This window comes from Panthera pardus, unplaced genomic scaffold (genome assembly GCF_024362965.1).
Source record: "Panthera pardus isolate Hobbes unplaced genomic scaffold, ASM2436296v1 HiC_scaffold_25, whole genome shotgun sequence".
NCBI classification, from domain to species: Eukaryota; Metazoa; Chordata; class Mammalia; order Carnivora; family Felidae; genus Panthera; species Panthera pardus.
The window spans coordinates 62,607,546-62,623,450 of NW_026526821.1; the positions used below are offsets into that span (position 1 = coordinate 62,607,546).

A 15,905-nucleotide genomic window follows, 5' to 3' on the forward strand; every position below is an offset into this window, starting at 1 on the left:
GAGGACAGTATTTAATGAGCAACAGCCATTCCTTTCTTCCTGGATACTGCAAGAACGGAAGACTTGGCAGTCAGATAAACACTGGAAGAGAGAGGGCCCTAAGGGGAAAGGTTTGGAAAGGTCTGTTTTTTGAGGGGAAGGCTTCTGGAGGCAACCAGCCCCAGGCAAGGCTCCCCACAAGGTGCGGCCCGGCTGACTAAGGCCCTGGGCCCAGCTGTCCACAATGACTCACGATTCTCAGGAATGAAACTTTATGCATAAAGAGTGCTTTAGGGAAACTAGCCCAGTGTTGATTTGAGTGACTGCTTGAGCTTATAAATTCTGAAAGCAAAGTTTCAATCAAGATTATACTTTGGGGAGCAAGAACTTTTGAAAAGGCAGAGAACCATGCACGATAAAGATAAAGACACCAGCCTGTGCCATCTCTACGTGGAGCCCACTATCTGACCACCACTGCCCCTGGGCAGGAACTCTAGCTGGTCCCCGTGCTACGTGCTGCTGCAGACAACGGGGTAGGGAAAGACAGTATATGCCCCTGAGCCCCTGGGTGGCTCAGTCGGTTGAACATCTGACTTCAGGTCATGACCTCACAGCTTGTGAGTTCGAGCCCCACGTCGGGCTCTGTGCTGACAGCTCGGAGCCTGGAGCCTGTTTCTGATTCTGTGTCTCCCTCTCTCTCTGCCTGTCCCCCACTCATACCTGTCTCTCTCCCCCTCAAAAATAAATAAAAATGAAAAAAATTAAAAAGAAATCACAGATGGAAATGTATGGCTGTGCCTCACAGCAGGGAAAGATCACAGTGGACTGGTGTGCCCCAGGCAGCTTTGATGAGGGAGGTGAGAGGTGGACAGGGCCTCACAGAAAGGATATATGGTGTATAGGGGGTGGGCCCAGGCTTGGGCAGAGTCACAATGGGAGGGCCACAGGAGACCATACTCATCATCCCTAGCCTTTCAATGGGGGCCTATCCTGTTGAACTCTCCTTCGGTCTAAGGACCTCATCTGCCCACGGAGAACTTGATATCAGAGTCACTAGTGCTTTAGTCAAACCAAGAACACCAACGTTCCCTCTGGGGTTTTGTTCTCTCTTTTCTGTTATAAATCTGGCTTTAAATTTTACACAGTCTTTCAGAATCTATGCACTCTAATTGTTCTCTCAGGTTTAATATTTTCCTTTCTTAATATTTTCCTCTTTAACATGGTCATTTATACTCTCAGAGATCTTCAGTCTTCCCTTTTTAGTCCATTTTGATTTTTCTTTTTCCTTAAATGACTTTGTTCTGTCCTTGACTGGTCCCCATGCACTTTTATGTCCTTTGTCTTTCAGTTCTGTACCTATTTTTCATGCTCTTACAGGCCCTCAGCCACCACAGACCTCCTTCCTTACTGCCTATAATGCTATAACCAGCTCCAGGAACTGATGATGAACCAATGGCTCTTAACCAGTACTCAATTTCGCTCAGAATTCCAAGTTATTTCACACACATTTTGCCTCATCCGAGCTAGGGTTACAGTGGCCAAAGTTACCCAGAAAATGCTACAATTGCTATCCCCACTGGAGAGGCTTCACCAAAGTTTTTGGTAAAGCTTTGCTCTTATTCCTCTGGGTCTGATGATTAAATCCCAATCACTGAAGGCCCCTTCCAGCTCTCCTTTGGGTGTAAGAAAAATGTGTGGAAGTCATTTAGAGGAAAGAATTAAAAAGATATCAAAGACAACTTTGTTTCCCAGAGATATCCAGACACATGAGACATTTCAATGGTCTGAACTGTGCTAACACCGAAAATTTGAGTCTCACCGTCTAAAAGAACAATTCTTTCCTTGAGTCTGTAAATCCTTTCTCCACAACTCCACTGAGAGCTCTCTGCATGCAGGGATCATGGTTTATTCTTATTCTTTGAATCTGCTTTTCACATTAACCTCAACACCAAGTCCTATTGATTTGCTTCCCAAATGCCTTTTGAGCCTGTCCTTTCTTCTTCTTTAATGCCCCGGCTTCACCCTGACCCATTCCTTTCTCACCAAGATCATTGCATCAGGCTTCCTGGAAGAGGTGACGGTTAGGGTGAGTCTTGAAAGACAAACAGAAGTCATTTAAGCAGCAGTCTGTTTAAAGAACTGTTCCCTACCGATGATGCACGCAGCCTATGTTTGGGAGTGGTGGCCGATGAGCAGGGAGGGCTGGGCAGGGCACCAAGCCATGTGAAAGGGTGTTTAGATTTTATGCTGAAGGCAATGGGAACCCACTCAAAGGCTTTAAGCAGTGGAGTGAAACGATCAGATCTGTATTTCAGAAAGACCGCAGAGGCTTTTGGAAGCATTAAAGAGAATGGCTTTGAGGGCAAGATTGAAAGAGGCTGTTGGTGAAAAATGAGGAATTGGCAAGGGTTGGTAGGGGCAGGGGCAGGGGTGGCATTTGAAAGAGACGAAGGTACGGTGCACATGGGTGAATTTTCACGTTCCCTTCTTCTTAACCCTGGAGTATCTGTTCACACTTTTAGCACATTTGGCACAATGGGCCTCCCTGTGCCCAGGACACTTACCAAGAACGGGATCCGGGCTGGTGAGCAAGAATGGTGTAGTGCTGGTGAGGGCTTCGGCAGCGGCCAGCCTGGACTCTGTGGGAAGGTGTTCTCCACAGGATGAGGCGACCAACCGAACCCACTGCTTCAGTGTGGGGACCATGGAGTCCCTGGTCTGAAAGCACAAAGCATATGGCAGTTCAGCAGATGTGGTCAGGGGCTGACATGGTGTTAGGGACGAGCTACATACACCCCATTGGATCTGCAAATTAGCTCTTACTGCAGGGGGAAAATGGTATTTTAGTTGCTTTTCCAACCCAACTAGGGAGAAATAAACAAGCCCAGGGGAGAAAATCTGACTGTCTTTCAGTAATACTGAGTCAGTAGAACTAGTGAACAAGTTTCTGGAGTCTTTCTGATGCAAATCAGGGTATCAGAACATCAGTGTATTTGATGTGTATCAGGGTATCAGAACATCAGTGTATTTGGCAGCAGTTGTCCCCAGGAATGAGATGCTCCTGTCTTTAGTAACAGAACCTCAGATTTTTGGCTGGGCATGTGGGTACCCAGCTGAAGACTACATTTCCCAGACGCCCCTGCACTTGGGAGTAATATGTGATTAAGTTCTGACTAACGGTACACTTTTAGTCATGCCTTAGGAAACAGCTATGACCTTCCCTTCCTAGGTTTCTCTTTCCTGCTAGCTGAACAAGGACAAGATGGTGGAAGTTGAAGCAACCGTCTGGGACCATGAGACGGAAGTCATGTTGAGAACAGCAGAAAAAGCAACAAGGGCCTGGCGGCCCAATGCAGTCCAGCCACCATAACTGCTTTGACTGCTGTGATCTAGTTTAAGCCATGGTATTTGTGAGTTTCTGCTACAACACTTACAGCAGCTTCCTCACTAACACTGTTGTTTAAACAAAGCTCTATTTTTTTAAAAATACTAATAGCTTTCTTTATTGAGATACAATTCACCATATAATTTACCTATTTAAAGTATATAATTGAGTTTTTAGTATATTCACTGGTTTATACAACCCATTTGCCACAGTAAATTTCAGAACATCACCAAAAAGAGAAATCCCACACCATCCTCCATCCTGTCAGCTCCCCAATGACCCAGCCCTAAACCACTAATCTACTTTCTGTCTCTATGGATTTGCTTATTCTGGACATTCCATATAAACTGACCAATACAATATGTGATCTTTTGTGACTGGCTTCTTTCATTTAGCATGTTTTCAAGGTTCATCCATGCTACAGATGTATCAGCACTTCATTACTTTTTATGACTGAATAATATTCCATTGAATGGACATACCACATTTTGTGTACCCATTCATCAGTTGATGGACATTTGGATTATTTCTATCTTTTAAACCCTGGTTTTCTACTTATTCTACAAAGGGGATTATTGTTCCAAATGTACTTTATTTCCCCTATCAATTTAAATGTTCAAAATAACCATCTATGGGGCTCTGTGGAACTAAACCAATGAGCAACTTAGACCTTGAGGAACAGGCCGGCTCCCAATGTACAAAGAAACTCAGGTCTTCCTGGGAACTTCTTTTATGTGTTTCTCTATGGTTTTGTTAATTTTTCTGTCCCTGGAAAACTCCCAATTTTCATCAAATATCGTTTCATTCAAGTACCACAAAGTGCCTTTGAGATGCACATGACAACTGGTTAAAAGCAGCTGTAGATGAGAACACTGTCTTCTGGCAGATGTGATAGGCTGCCCTGTGACTACTTTCTTAGAACTTGTTTTTTATTCCCCTCGGGGATGTAGCTTTGTTTTTTTCCAGTAAATCCTCTCCCTTCCTACAAACCTCTCCCACTCAAGCCCCCAACACACACCACTGACTTTTTTTGGCTCTTTTCTCCTAGTGACCAGCCAGCTTTAGCCTCCTGGCACACTTAGCTCTCACCCTCTGTTCCTTCTGAACTCAGTGACCTCCTCTGTGAAGTCTTCTCTTTAGCATCCCTACACTCCCTTCCTCCTCTGAAATCCTCCAGCCTCCTCTCTAACAGGGCATTTAATATCACAATCTAACCCTCCTTCTCACTCATGCCACTGTCCCTCCATCCTTGTTCATCTTCTGATCTCCAAGTACCTCTGGCAGTGCTCCTGTAAGGGACTGGAACCTGTAAAACTGTGCTGCCACTATCACGGTGTGGTCATGTGTAACCAGGAGCTTCAGGTACTTTTACTACAGTATCTACTGCCTTCTACTTATAATAATTCTCTGATGGAGGGGCGCCCTGGGTGGCTCAGTCAGTTAAGCATCTGACTCTTGATTTCAGCTCAGGTCATGATCTCACGGTTCATGAGAGCTCCGTGTCAGGCTCTGTGCTGACAGTGTGGAAGCTGCTTGGGATTCTCTTTCTCTCTGCCCCTCCCCTGCATGCATTCTCTCTCTCTCTCTCTCTCTCTCTCAAAAGTAAACATTTAAAAAAATAATAATTCTCTGACGGTGGTAGCTTTCTTGTACACCCCTAAGTACACATGTATTTGTCTTAAGGCATCTTCCCAGGAAGTTGTTTCAGTTACTTTGGTTCTGCCTCTCCCCCAAAGGACATGGGAGACAGATGAGGCACATCTGGCCCTCTATACAAAGCCAGCTAGGCCATGTTTTGGGGGAATATTTAAGCCTTAGCAATGTATTGTCATGCTCGGTTGGCCAGGATGCAATCCTAGTGACTTGCTCACTCATTTTTTAAAATAAAGAGTCTAGCTAGAAAAATAGGGGGAAAAAAAAGGGTTTGAGCATGTGTGTGTGTGTGTGTGTGTGTGTGTGTGTGTGTGTGTGTGCCATGGGATAAGGCTGTGTTATCCTCAGGGACTCTAATCAAACGTGCCCAGAACAAGAGAAAAGACATGCCAATGGTGGAAAATTCTTCACGAGTTATACCCAAAGTGAAAAATCCACCTGAATAACATTTGGTAGAGGCCACATGTGCATACAGCAGTGGTTCTGCTTGCTGAGACATCTCACTTTAATTGACACCTTCCCCGCAAATGTGAGCACAAAAACCTAGGTCCTAGGCCAGAGGCAGAATCAGCCTTACCTCCTCACACGTCTGCATGCAGTGGGCAATCACTTTGGAGGCAAGTCTCAGAGCCACACTTTGAATTTCAGACCTAGAAAAAGCCAAAACACACACAAAATAAAACCAAACCTACTTTATATACAGATGGGTTTTTGCATCAGTCTGTAATCGATGCCACTGTGAATGCTAGAAATGCTCAGCTCATCACCATACAAATGCCTCCAGAAGTAATTACCTTTTGATTATTAATGTGAAACTCTAACATCATCCTATGACTTGAGCTTAGAACATGCTCCTAGGTAGAGTTTTAGAAAGAAACACAGGACCTGAGCCTTTAGGCCAGGACTGTGCGCAAGTTCATTATATAACTGACTGCTGGGACCACGTGTGATGCCGAGGTTGCACAGGGGTATCAGGCGCAAACCTTTCATTGGAAGCAATATCCATCGTCCAGATCAGGAACTCCTTTGGGGTTAAATGGATACAATGCTCCGTCTCAGGAAGCCACTCACTGGGGTCCATGCGATGAAGAATTTTCAGTATCTGTGTGTGTCAGATCCATGGGGGGAAAAAAGCTCAGGAGAAAGTCTTCAGAAGCCCAATAATCATCACTTGTACCGTTAATAGGAATCTATCTTTCAAATAGGTCCACTGACTTATCTCTCCCTTAATACTTTTGGGAGACCAAGACAGGGTGGAGTAGTGACATACCCGAGGGACCTTAGTGACCTGGGATCAGAGTCTAGATGCTCCAATTCCTAATCAGTGCCCTTTCCCCTTTGATGATGCTTTCTCGGTGGCCGTGAATAAAGCCATGTCAATAAAGACCACCCTTTGCCACATTCTACAGCCAATTTTCAATGCTGTCTTTCTTAGAGCACAGAGTGGCTCACTCCCATTCTCTATCTTGGCTTATTGCCATCATCATTACCACTGTCATGAAGCCATGACAAGTACTATACGAAGAGTTCTTGCCCACTAGACACTGCATCTCCTTCCTGCGGCTGCGGGAGAAGCCAAACCCAATCGTGCCTACACAGTCTTGTTACGGTGAGCTTGCCAAAGAACGTGGGGAGCGGAGGGGATGGTGAATACAACAGAGACTTTACCTTGCAGAAGCATTCTGGGTGATTTTCCTTCATGGCCAACATCAAGAATGTCCCTCTCATATTCCACAGCAAGGGTGGCAGTCCCTTCTCTCCTAATCCAGAGGCTGCTGTTGAAAACCTTTCCAACAGGGCTTCTAATGTCAGCAGGCGCACTTCAGGGAAAGAAGACTCCAACAGCTGAGAGAAGGATATGGGAATGTCCCTTGCCTGCTCTCCAGCCTGGGCCTCCACTGCCCACACTGCAGCGACGGCTAGTTTGGTGAGGCTCTGGAGGTACTGGGGCAGGCCTGGCACTGTGAAGGTATAGGGGAATCCTGTTATCAGCTCTGATCTTGAGATGATCCTTCTGATGTCCCCCCAGAAGCCAAGATGCTCCAGAGCTGAAAGAGCAAAAAAGCAAAGGGAAAGAGGTTATCACTTTATTCAAAGTTCCACAAAAGGACAGTGGACACTGCAAAGCTCTGGGTACATGGGGGTGGCACTACCAGATGCCTTTCTTGAACAGATTTCACATGAATGATGTAATAAGTGACTAGCCCACGTAGGCTCAGAAGTCTGAACTTACTACATTTGCCCAGAAGCAATTTCTGTTTAGGTAATTCACAATGTTGCTATCAGAAGATGTGGTCCTGGCACCCCTCCCCAACATTCAGTAGGTATGGACTCAGGAACCTCTTGAGTCACTAGGCCTCAGAGTTGAGCAGGATAAAAGGCCAGCTAGTCCAAACTTCCTTTAGGGGCTCAGTTCCCTCTCCAGCACCTTTCCTTGGAGGCTCCTGATGGACCTCTACAGTGACTCGGAGCTCACAAGACAGGCTATTCCATTGTTAGCAGATCAAAGTATCACCAAGTTCTTTTGGGAGTTCCTACTCACTGGCCTAATTTTGCATTTTGTGGTTCCCAATGAGCCCTTCAGGCATTACAGCCCCAGTCTTCTCTGCACAAAACACCCTTGCTTCCTTTAGCTACTCCCCACACGGTGGGGCTTGCCTTCTCTCGCTATTCTAGCTGCCCTCCTTCGGTCATGCTTCACCCCTCTTGAGGTCTGGCCCTGTAGAATGGAACATGATTTTCTCACATGATATGACCCACAGGACGATGGCTTTCCCTGTTCTGACACTAGGTTACTGGAGGCACATCACACTTGTTGACTCATGTGGATCTTAAAGTCAACTGAAACCACAGCCTTTCTTTTTTTACATGGTCTACTGAGGGTGGTGAGTCATCTTTCTCCCACCTTGTACTCAGTACTTAGATCAGGACTTGTTTTCTTTGTTTGTTTGTTTTAAACCCAAGTAGAATCCCTGTTAAATTTTATCTCCCTGTTAAGTTTTATGGCCTGCCTTTTAGAGTGCCAAGATCTCTTTGTACTCTCACTTCTGATCAAAAAACACTTATTGCCTGCTTACTATGCACTGGGTGCTAAGTAAAATAAGAACATTGCCCATAAGGAGATTATAGTTCAGTTTGAGAGTGAGAAATGAATGACTAGGTGATTCCAATACAGTGGTGTAAATGATAATGAGTCTTTAAGGGGAAGGGAGGGGAGAATGTGTTGGAGCCACCAAAGCAGAGCAAAGGTTCAAAAACATGAACCAGAATGGACCACGTGGGGAACCACAGTCTGCTATCACTACAGCACAGAATTCGAGATGGTGCTAGAGAAGTACTGTGGCCAGGACCTGCAGAACCTCCTGGGCCACATGAAGGAGCCTGGACATTCTTCTGGAGGCAAGGGAATGCCACTGGGGCGTTACTTCAAGTGACAAGGTCAGGCAGTAATCTAGGAGAGAAGGGATGAGGGCCTAAAGTGAGGAAGGGCTAGGGGAAGATGGATTTGAGAAGCAGTGAGGGAATCAAATTGGCAGCACTGGGCACTGAATGGGGGAGGAGTCTTGGGTACCTCCCAGAACCCAGATGCTTCACACAACACATTCATCATCCAACAGAAGTTATGTAAACCTCAGTTTGACAAGCATGCCATAAATGGCCGCAAAGAATTAGTGAAACTGTGGACTGGGCCGGTGTGGAGGGCAGAGGGTATCAGTGAGTGTTACAGGCAGCTCCTAGCCCCGTCCCCTACCTACTCTAAACTCTCCCCAATTCATTAACTAGCCACTTATAAATCCTCCTAACTTTACCATTTACCTAACTGTGCGTGGGATTTTACCTACAAGAACATCAGGACAGACTTCATCAAAGGCCTTGCTGAATTTAGGTATCTCATAACTCAGTCAACACTACTGACTTCTAGAAAACTATCATAAACATAACAGAAATATAAAAGATTATGATAACAGAAAAAACTTACTTGATATTGCAAAACCTTACAGGCTTGCGATAATCCAGGGATTAAGAATACAGAATATTCATGTTACACATCAAATTGCTGCAAAAAGAAGTTTGCCCCAAAAGGCAAAGTGGGGGCTCAGGCTCCCATATGACTGTGCCCCACGGAAAACACCACCGCCAACTGCTGCCTGTGGTTGCAGACACACCTTTGCTCTTAACTCAGAGTCTGCAGAAGTCCGAGTTCAAGTGGGAGGGCAGCCATCTTTACAAAGCAGCAGGGAAGCCCCAGACAGTTGGGATCCTCAACCTCTGTATCACTATCTCTATTTTCTTCTTTTTTTTTTTTAATTTTTCAATGCTTATTCATTTTTGAGAGAGAGAGAGAGAGAGCGAGCGTAGCGCACAAGCCACGAGCAGGGGAGGGGCAGAGAGAGAGGGAGACACAGAATCTGAAGCAGGCTCCAGGCTCTGAGTTGTCAGCACAGAGCCCAATGCAGGGCTCGAACCCACAAACCGTGAGATCATGATCTGAGCCGAAGTTGGATGCTCAACCAATTGAACCACCCAGGTGCCCCACCATCTCTATTCAGTGCCTAAAAACCTATCCCACTACAATTTAGTGATGAGACCACACCATGTGGTCTTCAGGTGCCACTTCCTCACTCTTCCCACCCACTGCTGCCTCAGGATAACACTGCCTTAAAAAGGAATTTCATTTGTTGGCAAGGAGTCAGAAACATGGCTCAGAGATCTGCTCTTTAGAACATAATAAGAAACAGGAAGAACTGTCTAGGCCATTCTGGACAATTTTCAGACGAACCTGTTATCTGAATGGGAGATACTCCAAGCAGAGTGCATCATTCACTAGACTCAAGAGCCAGGCACCCAGCCCCACTTGCTTCCTCTAGGGCCTTGACAAAGGATGACATCATCAAGAACCCAAGGACTGAAGGCACTGCCCTAAAGAAATGGAAGATGGGGGACAGGCTTAGGAAGGTCTCCTTTGGGACTTCTTGGCCTACGTTGCCAGTGCGGTTCAGTACAATTCCATAAGCATTTACTGAGCATAAGCATTTACTACGTACTTTGGGAGAGAGAGATTCAGAATTGAGAAAGAAAAATTACTTGCTATTAAAAAGCTTTATAACTAATGGGAAGATAAAGACAACTACAAAAATTGCAAAATGCTTAGAGCTCTACAATTGTTAGCAAGAAAAGCTACATTTATGTGGCATGCACTATAGAATGTTATATACCCATTATTTAATGCTAGGAATAATAATTACTTTTAGAATTGACACTTGAGTACTATTCTAATTCCACAAGTATTAACTCATTTGAAGAAGTAGGTGCTATTATTATTCCCATTTTACAGATGATGAAACAGAGAGGTTAAGTTACTTGCCCAAGGTTGCAAAGAGAGTACATGAGTCAATGAAGGACCAGAACGAATGTGATGGGCACTTGCTTTCTACGGGGGTGGGGGGGAGACAAAATAAAATCTTTCACGAGGAAACAACATTTAAGATGGGTCCTGAAGGCTGCCCAGAGGTGCCTGACTGGAGGTGGAAATGGCAAATGCTCCAGGGGAGGTTGAGAGACAAAGAGAGACCAAGAATAGGTTCGCTGAGTTAGTGTGTCAGCCGAGGAGGAGTCAGGTCAGAACCACAAGCTACGAGTTATCAAATGACATTCATTTAGATACTTTCTCCTAACTACTTCATTGTGCACCAAGACCCAAAGAGATGACCTAGAGCACAGTTTCTCAAACTGGAGTGAGCATCAGAATCACCTGGAGGGCTTGCTAACCCACAGACTGCCACCTGGGCCTCATCCCCAAAAGTCTGATTCAGGAACTCTGGGGAAGAAGCTGAGAGTTTGCATTTCTTTTCTTTATTTTTTTTTAACTTTATTTATTAATTATTATTATTATTGTTTACTTTTTGAGAGAGAGAGAGAGAGAGAGAGAGAGAGAGAGAGAGAGTGGAGGAAGCATAGAGAGAGAGGGACACACAGAATCCAAAGTGGGCTCCAGGGTCTGAGCTGTCAGCACAGAGACCGACAACAGGGCTCGAATCCACGAACCACAAGACCATGACCTGAGCCAGTCTTATGCTTAACCGACTGAGTGAGCCACATAGTCACCCCTATTTTTTTAATTCTTTAAAAATTTTAGTGAGAGAGAGAGCATGTGCACGAGTGGAGGAGAGCACACTCAGTACAGAGCCTGATGAGGGGCTCGACCCACGACTCTGGAATCACTGAAATCAAGTGTCCCAAATCAAGTGTCGGAAGCGCCACTGAATGAGCCACCCAGGTGCAGTTTGCCTTTCTAATAAACTCCCAGGTGATGCTGATGCTGCCCAGCCAGGTGCTTTGAAAACCACTGCCCTCAAGTGATAGTTCTTAACCAGAGGTTATTAAAACCACACACACCTGAATCCCACTCTGGCCTATTCTAATCCAGTGGGCTTCAGTTGGGTGCAGACACCTACAGTCTTAAGAAGCCAACAGCTAATTCTGCTGTGTAGCCTAGCTGAGAATCATGTTCCTGAGACACGACTTTCATAGGGGGTCTGTAGGGTTTATGCATGTGTGGGTAGGCAGGGGTTTGCAGTCCCAAGCAGAGTACAACTGATTCCAGCCCAGTACTTCTTTATAGGGTAGAGAATTCACCACACCCCTTTTCTCTTACAAATAAAAACATCAAAGGAGGGAAACCACTAGGAATTCAAAAGAATGAACAAGTGCTGGAATGAAGGCCCCTGGCAGGCCTCAGTGCTGGCTCCCGGGGTACAGGTTGTTTTAGGTGCAGGATGTAGCGGTGAAATAGAAAGACCAGGCTCCGGTCTCATGGGGTTCCCACTTACATGGGGACCACAGTCCACCTCTCCCCCTGGGCCTACATTGAGGGCGTCGCGAGCTGCAACAGGAGGCTGGAGTTAGAGATGACCAATACTTTAACATAAGCAGCTGCAGTGACTAAAGAAGAGGTACGTATTGCTTTCCTCTCTGACCCAGTGGCTTCTGGGCCCAGGAAGTGCATTCAATTCACCTGGAGAGCTTTAGAAAAACACCTATGTCAGGGGGCACTTAACTACATGGCCGGGGCAAGCCTGGTTTTAAAGGGACCTGGGTGACTCTAGTGTAATTCTTCCAGGCTTGCCACCTCCTGCTTTACCAGCTCTGCACCCACAGCAGGTAAGACAGAGTCCACCAAATGTTTTTCACAACTGGGACCTCTCCCTGGCCAAGCACGGTTTCGTGTCCTGTGCTACCAAGTGCGTTTGAGAGCCTAGGTCAACACAGGGTACTTATTTCCATTTCTGTCCGTGACTATTGTCCACAGCCTGCAAAAAACTGAGGTTAGTTCTTCGGTGGGGTGCCTGAGTCTGAGGTTTAGCACCTCTCTCCTCTGGAAGATAACATTTCTGTTTGCAATTTCAATTTTGATTGCTTTGGGTTTCTCCCTTCCAATCTTTCTTGGAAAGCCAAGTGTTCCAATGAAAGAGTCCAGTCCCTCCTTTAATGGCCCCATCTTATTTTTCATAAATTAGATGATTTTTTCAAACTTATTAATTGGGAGTTTTTTCTAGCCCTCCTTATTTGGAAAGTCTTTGGATTTTCTCAACAGTGCAGTCACCCAAGTATGTGTGACTGATTTTAAACATCCAATTTGATTTTGTTTTTGAAATTAACTTTTTGTTTCTTTAGAGCAAGTGTATTTCTAGCCTTCAAAGGCACGGCTTAATGCTGGATTCACTTGGAAGGGTAATACCTCCGGCTGTGCTAAGTCCTGGTTCAATGGGGAAATAATTCCCCAAGTTTGGAATCCAAGGACCGAGAAAATGTCAAAAATAATGTGACAGACTGGTATATGTTGCCAGCTTTTTATCTTGTCAAGGAAGGATGTTATTTTTTTTTTTTTAATTTTTTTTTTTTAACGTTTATTTATTTTTGAGACAGAGAGAGACAGAGCATGAATGCGGGAGGGTCAGAGAGAGAGAGGGAGACACAGAATCTAAAACAGGATCCAGGCTCTGCACCGTCAGCACAGAGCCCGATGCGGGGCTTGAACTCACGGACGTGAGATCATGACCTGGGCCAAAGTCGGACGCTCAACCGACTGAGCCACCCAGGTGCCCCATCAAGGAAGGATGTTAAAAACCTAACATCTATTCATCATTTCATAAAAGAAAGGCTATCTTAACACCGAAAAAGGTAGCAAACCCATGGTGGCATCATAAAGGCAATTCTTTTTTTTTTTTTTAATTTTTTAAAATGTTTATTTATTTTTGAGACAGAGGGAGACAGAGCATGAATGGGGGAGGGTCAGAGAGAGAGGGAGACACAGAATCCGAAACAGGCTCCAGGCTCTGAGCGGTCAGCACAGAGCCCGACGCAGGGCTTGAACTCACGGACCGCGAGATCATGACCTGAGCTGAAGTTGGAGGCTTAACCGACTGAGCCACCCAGGCGTCCCCCCAAGGGCAATTCTTTAAAGACATTTGGCTTTAAGAAAAATTTGCCATAATATCATTTGGTTATAGTTTTATTATGAAAGCGTCACCAGGGTGCAGCACAAGGGAACTGTAGTTTTGGAGAAGCTGGTAACAGTTTCCTGAGTTTGATCTGTTTGGACAGCATGACAACCCTAACAGAGGTCTCCTCTGGGGGAACCGCAGGGACTTTGCCGCGTCCCTTGGGACAGCGAGCAAAGTGTCTGTGTGAAGGAACGCAGTGGTCCATTCACACAATTCCCTCTGGTAATCTCTGATGTGTTATCTTAGCAGTTCTTGGTTCTTTGGCAAGCTGCAGATTTCAGTGTTATGTCTGCAACCTGAATAGAGATTGCTAAATTAACTGCATTTCAGAGGTGCCACTCCCTAACTAACCAAGGTAGGGTGCTAACATCAACCTGGTGCCGAAAGAGGATTTAAAAGCAGCACATATATATATATATATTTTTTTTTAGTTTATTTTTGAGAGAGAGAGGGAGACAGAGCGAGTGAGCGAGCGCAGAGGCTGGGCAGAGAGAGAAGGGGACAGAGGAACCAAAGCCGCCTCTACACTGACAGCAGAGAGCCCGATGTGGGGCTCAAACTCACAAACCATGAGATCATGACCTGAGCCGAAGTTGGACCTTTGAGCCACCCAGGCGCCCTGCAGCACATACTCTGAGCAGGGAAAGTCAGTGTCCTATGTCACAAATCCTGTCTTATTATTTAGGGAAGTCTGTCTTCTCCCCAGAGGAGGAGCCTAGCCCCAAAGGGCAGGCCTGTGGGTCATTCATCTTTGATTTTCAGCTACTCATATGGATCTGTTAAAATTTCTTAAAAAAAAAAAAAATCAACATAATCTTAAAAAGATGCATGTTAATCTAAATAGCTTTAATAAGGACCTTCTGGGAAAAAAAAATGGGATGATATCATTGCTACATAATTATGGATACAGTGGAGTTTCGCCATAGGAGCATTTAATTTAGGCGAATTTAACTCTAAGCACTCAGCAGACAGATCGGAAAATAACAATTAAAATAGAAGGCAGTTTCACCTGGCACCCCAGTCACTAAACACATTCCCGGAAGGGTGGTTGTGCTGCTCCCACAGACCAGAGGTTCTCAGACTTTAGTGTGCTCTCTTGCTGAGCTCCTGACTCAGTTGGCCTGGGGCAGGGCCCCCCAGATCACAGTTCTAACAAATTCCCAGGTGATACTGATGCCGCTATGCAGGAACCACATTTTAAGAACCACTGTCTCCACCCATCTGAGATCATCTGTGCTTCCTGCGGTGTAAACACCTTGCCGCCATGCTGAATTCGTGTGTGACTAGTGTTTACTGGTGTTTGTTTTTGAACACCACGGCCCCTAATCATAAGTCAACCCCTTCATCTAGTGTTTGGCCAAAGCTCCTGGCCTTCACTGTGAAGTCATGAATCCAGATAGCCTGATTTTGTGTTGAACTGGCCCAAGTAAAATAGAAAAGAAAGAGTAAGTGTGCTGGCCCCAAGACAGCACTTCCTTGGCCCAGCAGAGATGGTTATAGGGGACGCCAAACTCCCGGTAATCACATTAAACCTGTTCTACTTCTAAGTAGCTAGCTTTCGGTACCCATGAAGGGGGGAAGGATCCCCAGGATTGAAAAGGCCAACCAAACAGAAAAAAATGGTTTCACTGCTATGGAATAAGTCACTTACCGCGATATTGTGTAAATGACAATGATACTGATTATGTCACTGTGGTTGTCACTTGCCACTAAGAATCAGAAGTTTTTTTTCTTTTGCCTGACCTTGCACATGCTGTTGCCTCTGCCTCAAATGAATGAATGAATGAATGAACAAATGAATAGATTTCTCTTTCACATACTGAAAAGGCTCTGAATTCTCTGATACCAGTAGGTCAAGAAAAGTTTGCAGATGGAACTGTTCTAAAGTTTCTTGGATCCTCCCCCTTTCTCCCAGAATCTCCAGCTTCCTTAGAAAAGTTGGGCGTGAGCAAATACAAAGCAGACTTCATTTTTAATTCACAGCAACATGGACAGTGTTTTCTATTTCAAAGGATTGTAGCTCTGGTCAGAGAGATCTGCAGTCAGATCCAACAAAAGTTCCTACCTCAAACAGTTGACAAACTGGTTCTAAAAATAATCACAGATGACAATTTGTACACTCTGTGAATGTTAATGTCCCCTTGCGCAATTTGTCAGTAAAAAGTATATATATATTTGGGGAGAAAAGGAAACCATAGGAACTGCAACAACAACAACAAATCAACTGATTTAATAAATCTTGGCTTCTCCTTATCGAAGGGAAATTCCATTCCTGGATTTAATCCTCTGCGCCTCCCAATGCACTGTAATCCTGACCCCGGGGGCCCCTCCACTAACCAACATGTAGAATGACCTGGTGGAAGGATCTGGAGACTAACTTTGTC

At 45.2% G+C, this 15,905-nt stretch overlaps 1 protein-coding gene across 6 annotated transcripts in view; it reads right to left on the reverse strand.

Annotated features, from left to right (window-relative positions):
• THADA (THADA armadillo repeat containing) overlaps positions 1-15,905 on the reverse strand; it is a 324,964-nt gene that overhangs the window by 49,218 nt on the left and 259,841 nt on the right. For all 6 annotated transcript variants that reach the window (XM_053890646.1, XM_053890645.1, XM_019465008.2 and 3 more), the window contains 4 exons: positions 6,686-7,065; positions 6,001-6,119; positions 5,595-5,667; positions 2,544-2,697 (listed from right to left, as the gene is read on the reverse strand). In XM_053890646.1, coding sequence (XP_053746621.1) covers positions 2,544-2,697; positions 5,595-5,667; positions 6,001-6,119; positions 6,686-7,065 — 726 coding nt within the window. The remainder of the gene's footprint in view (positions 1-2,543; positions 2,698-5,594; positions 5,668-6,000; positions 6,120-6,685; positions 7,066-15,905) is intronic.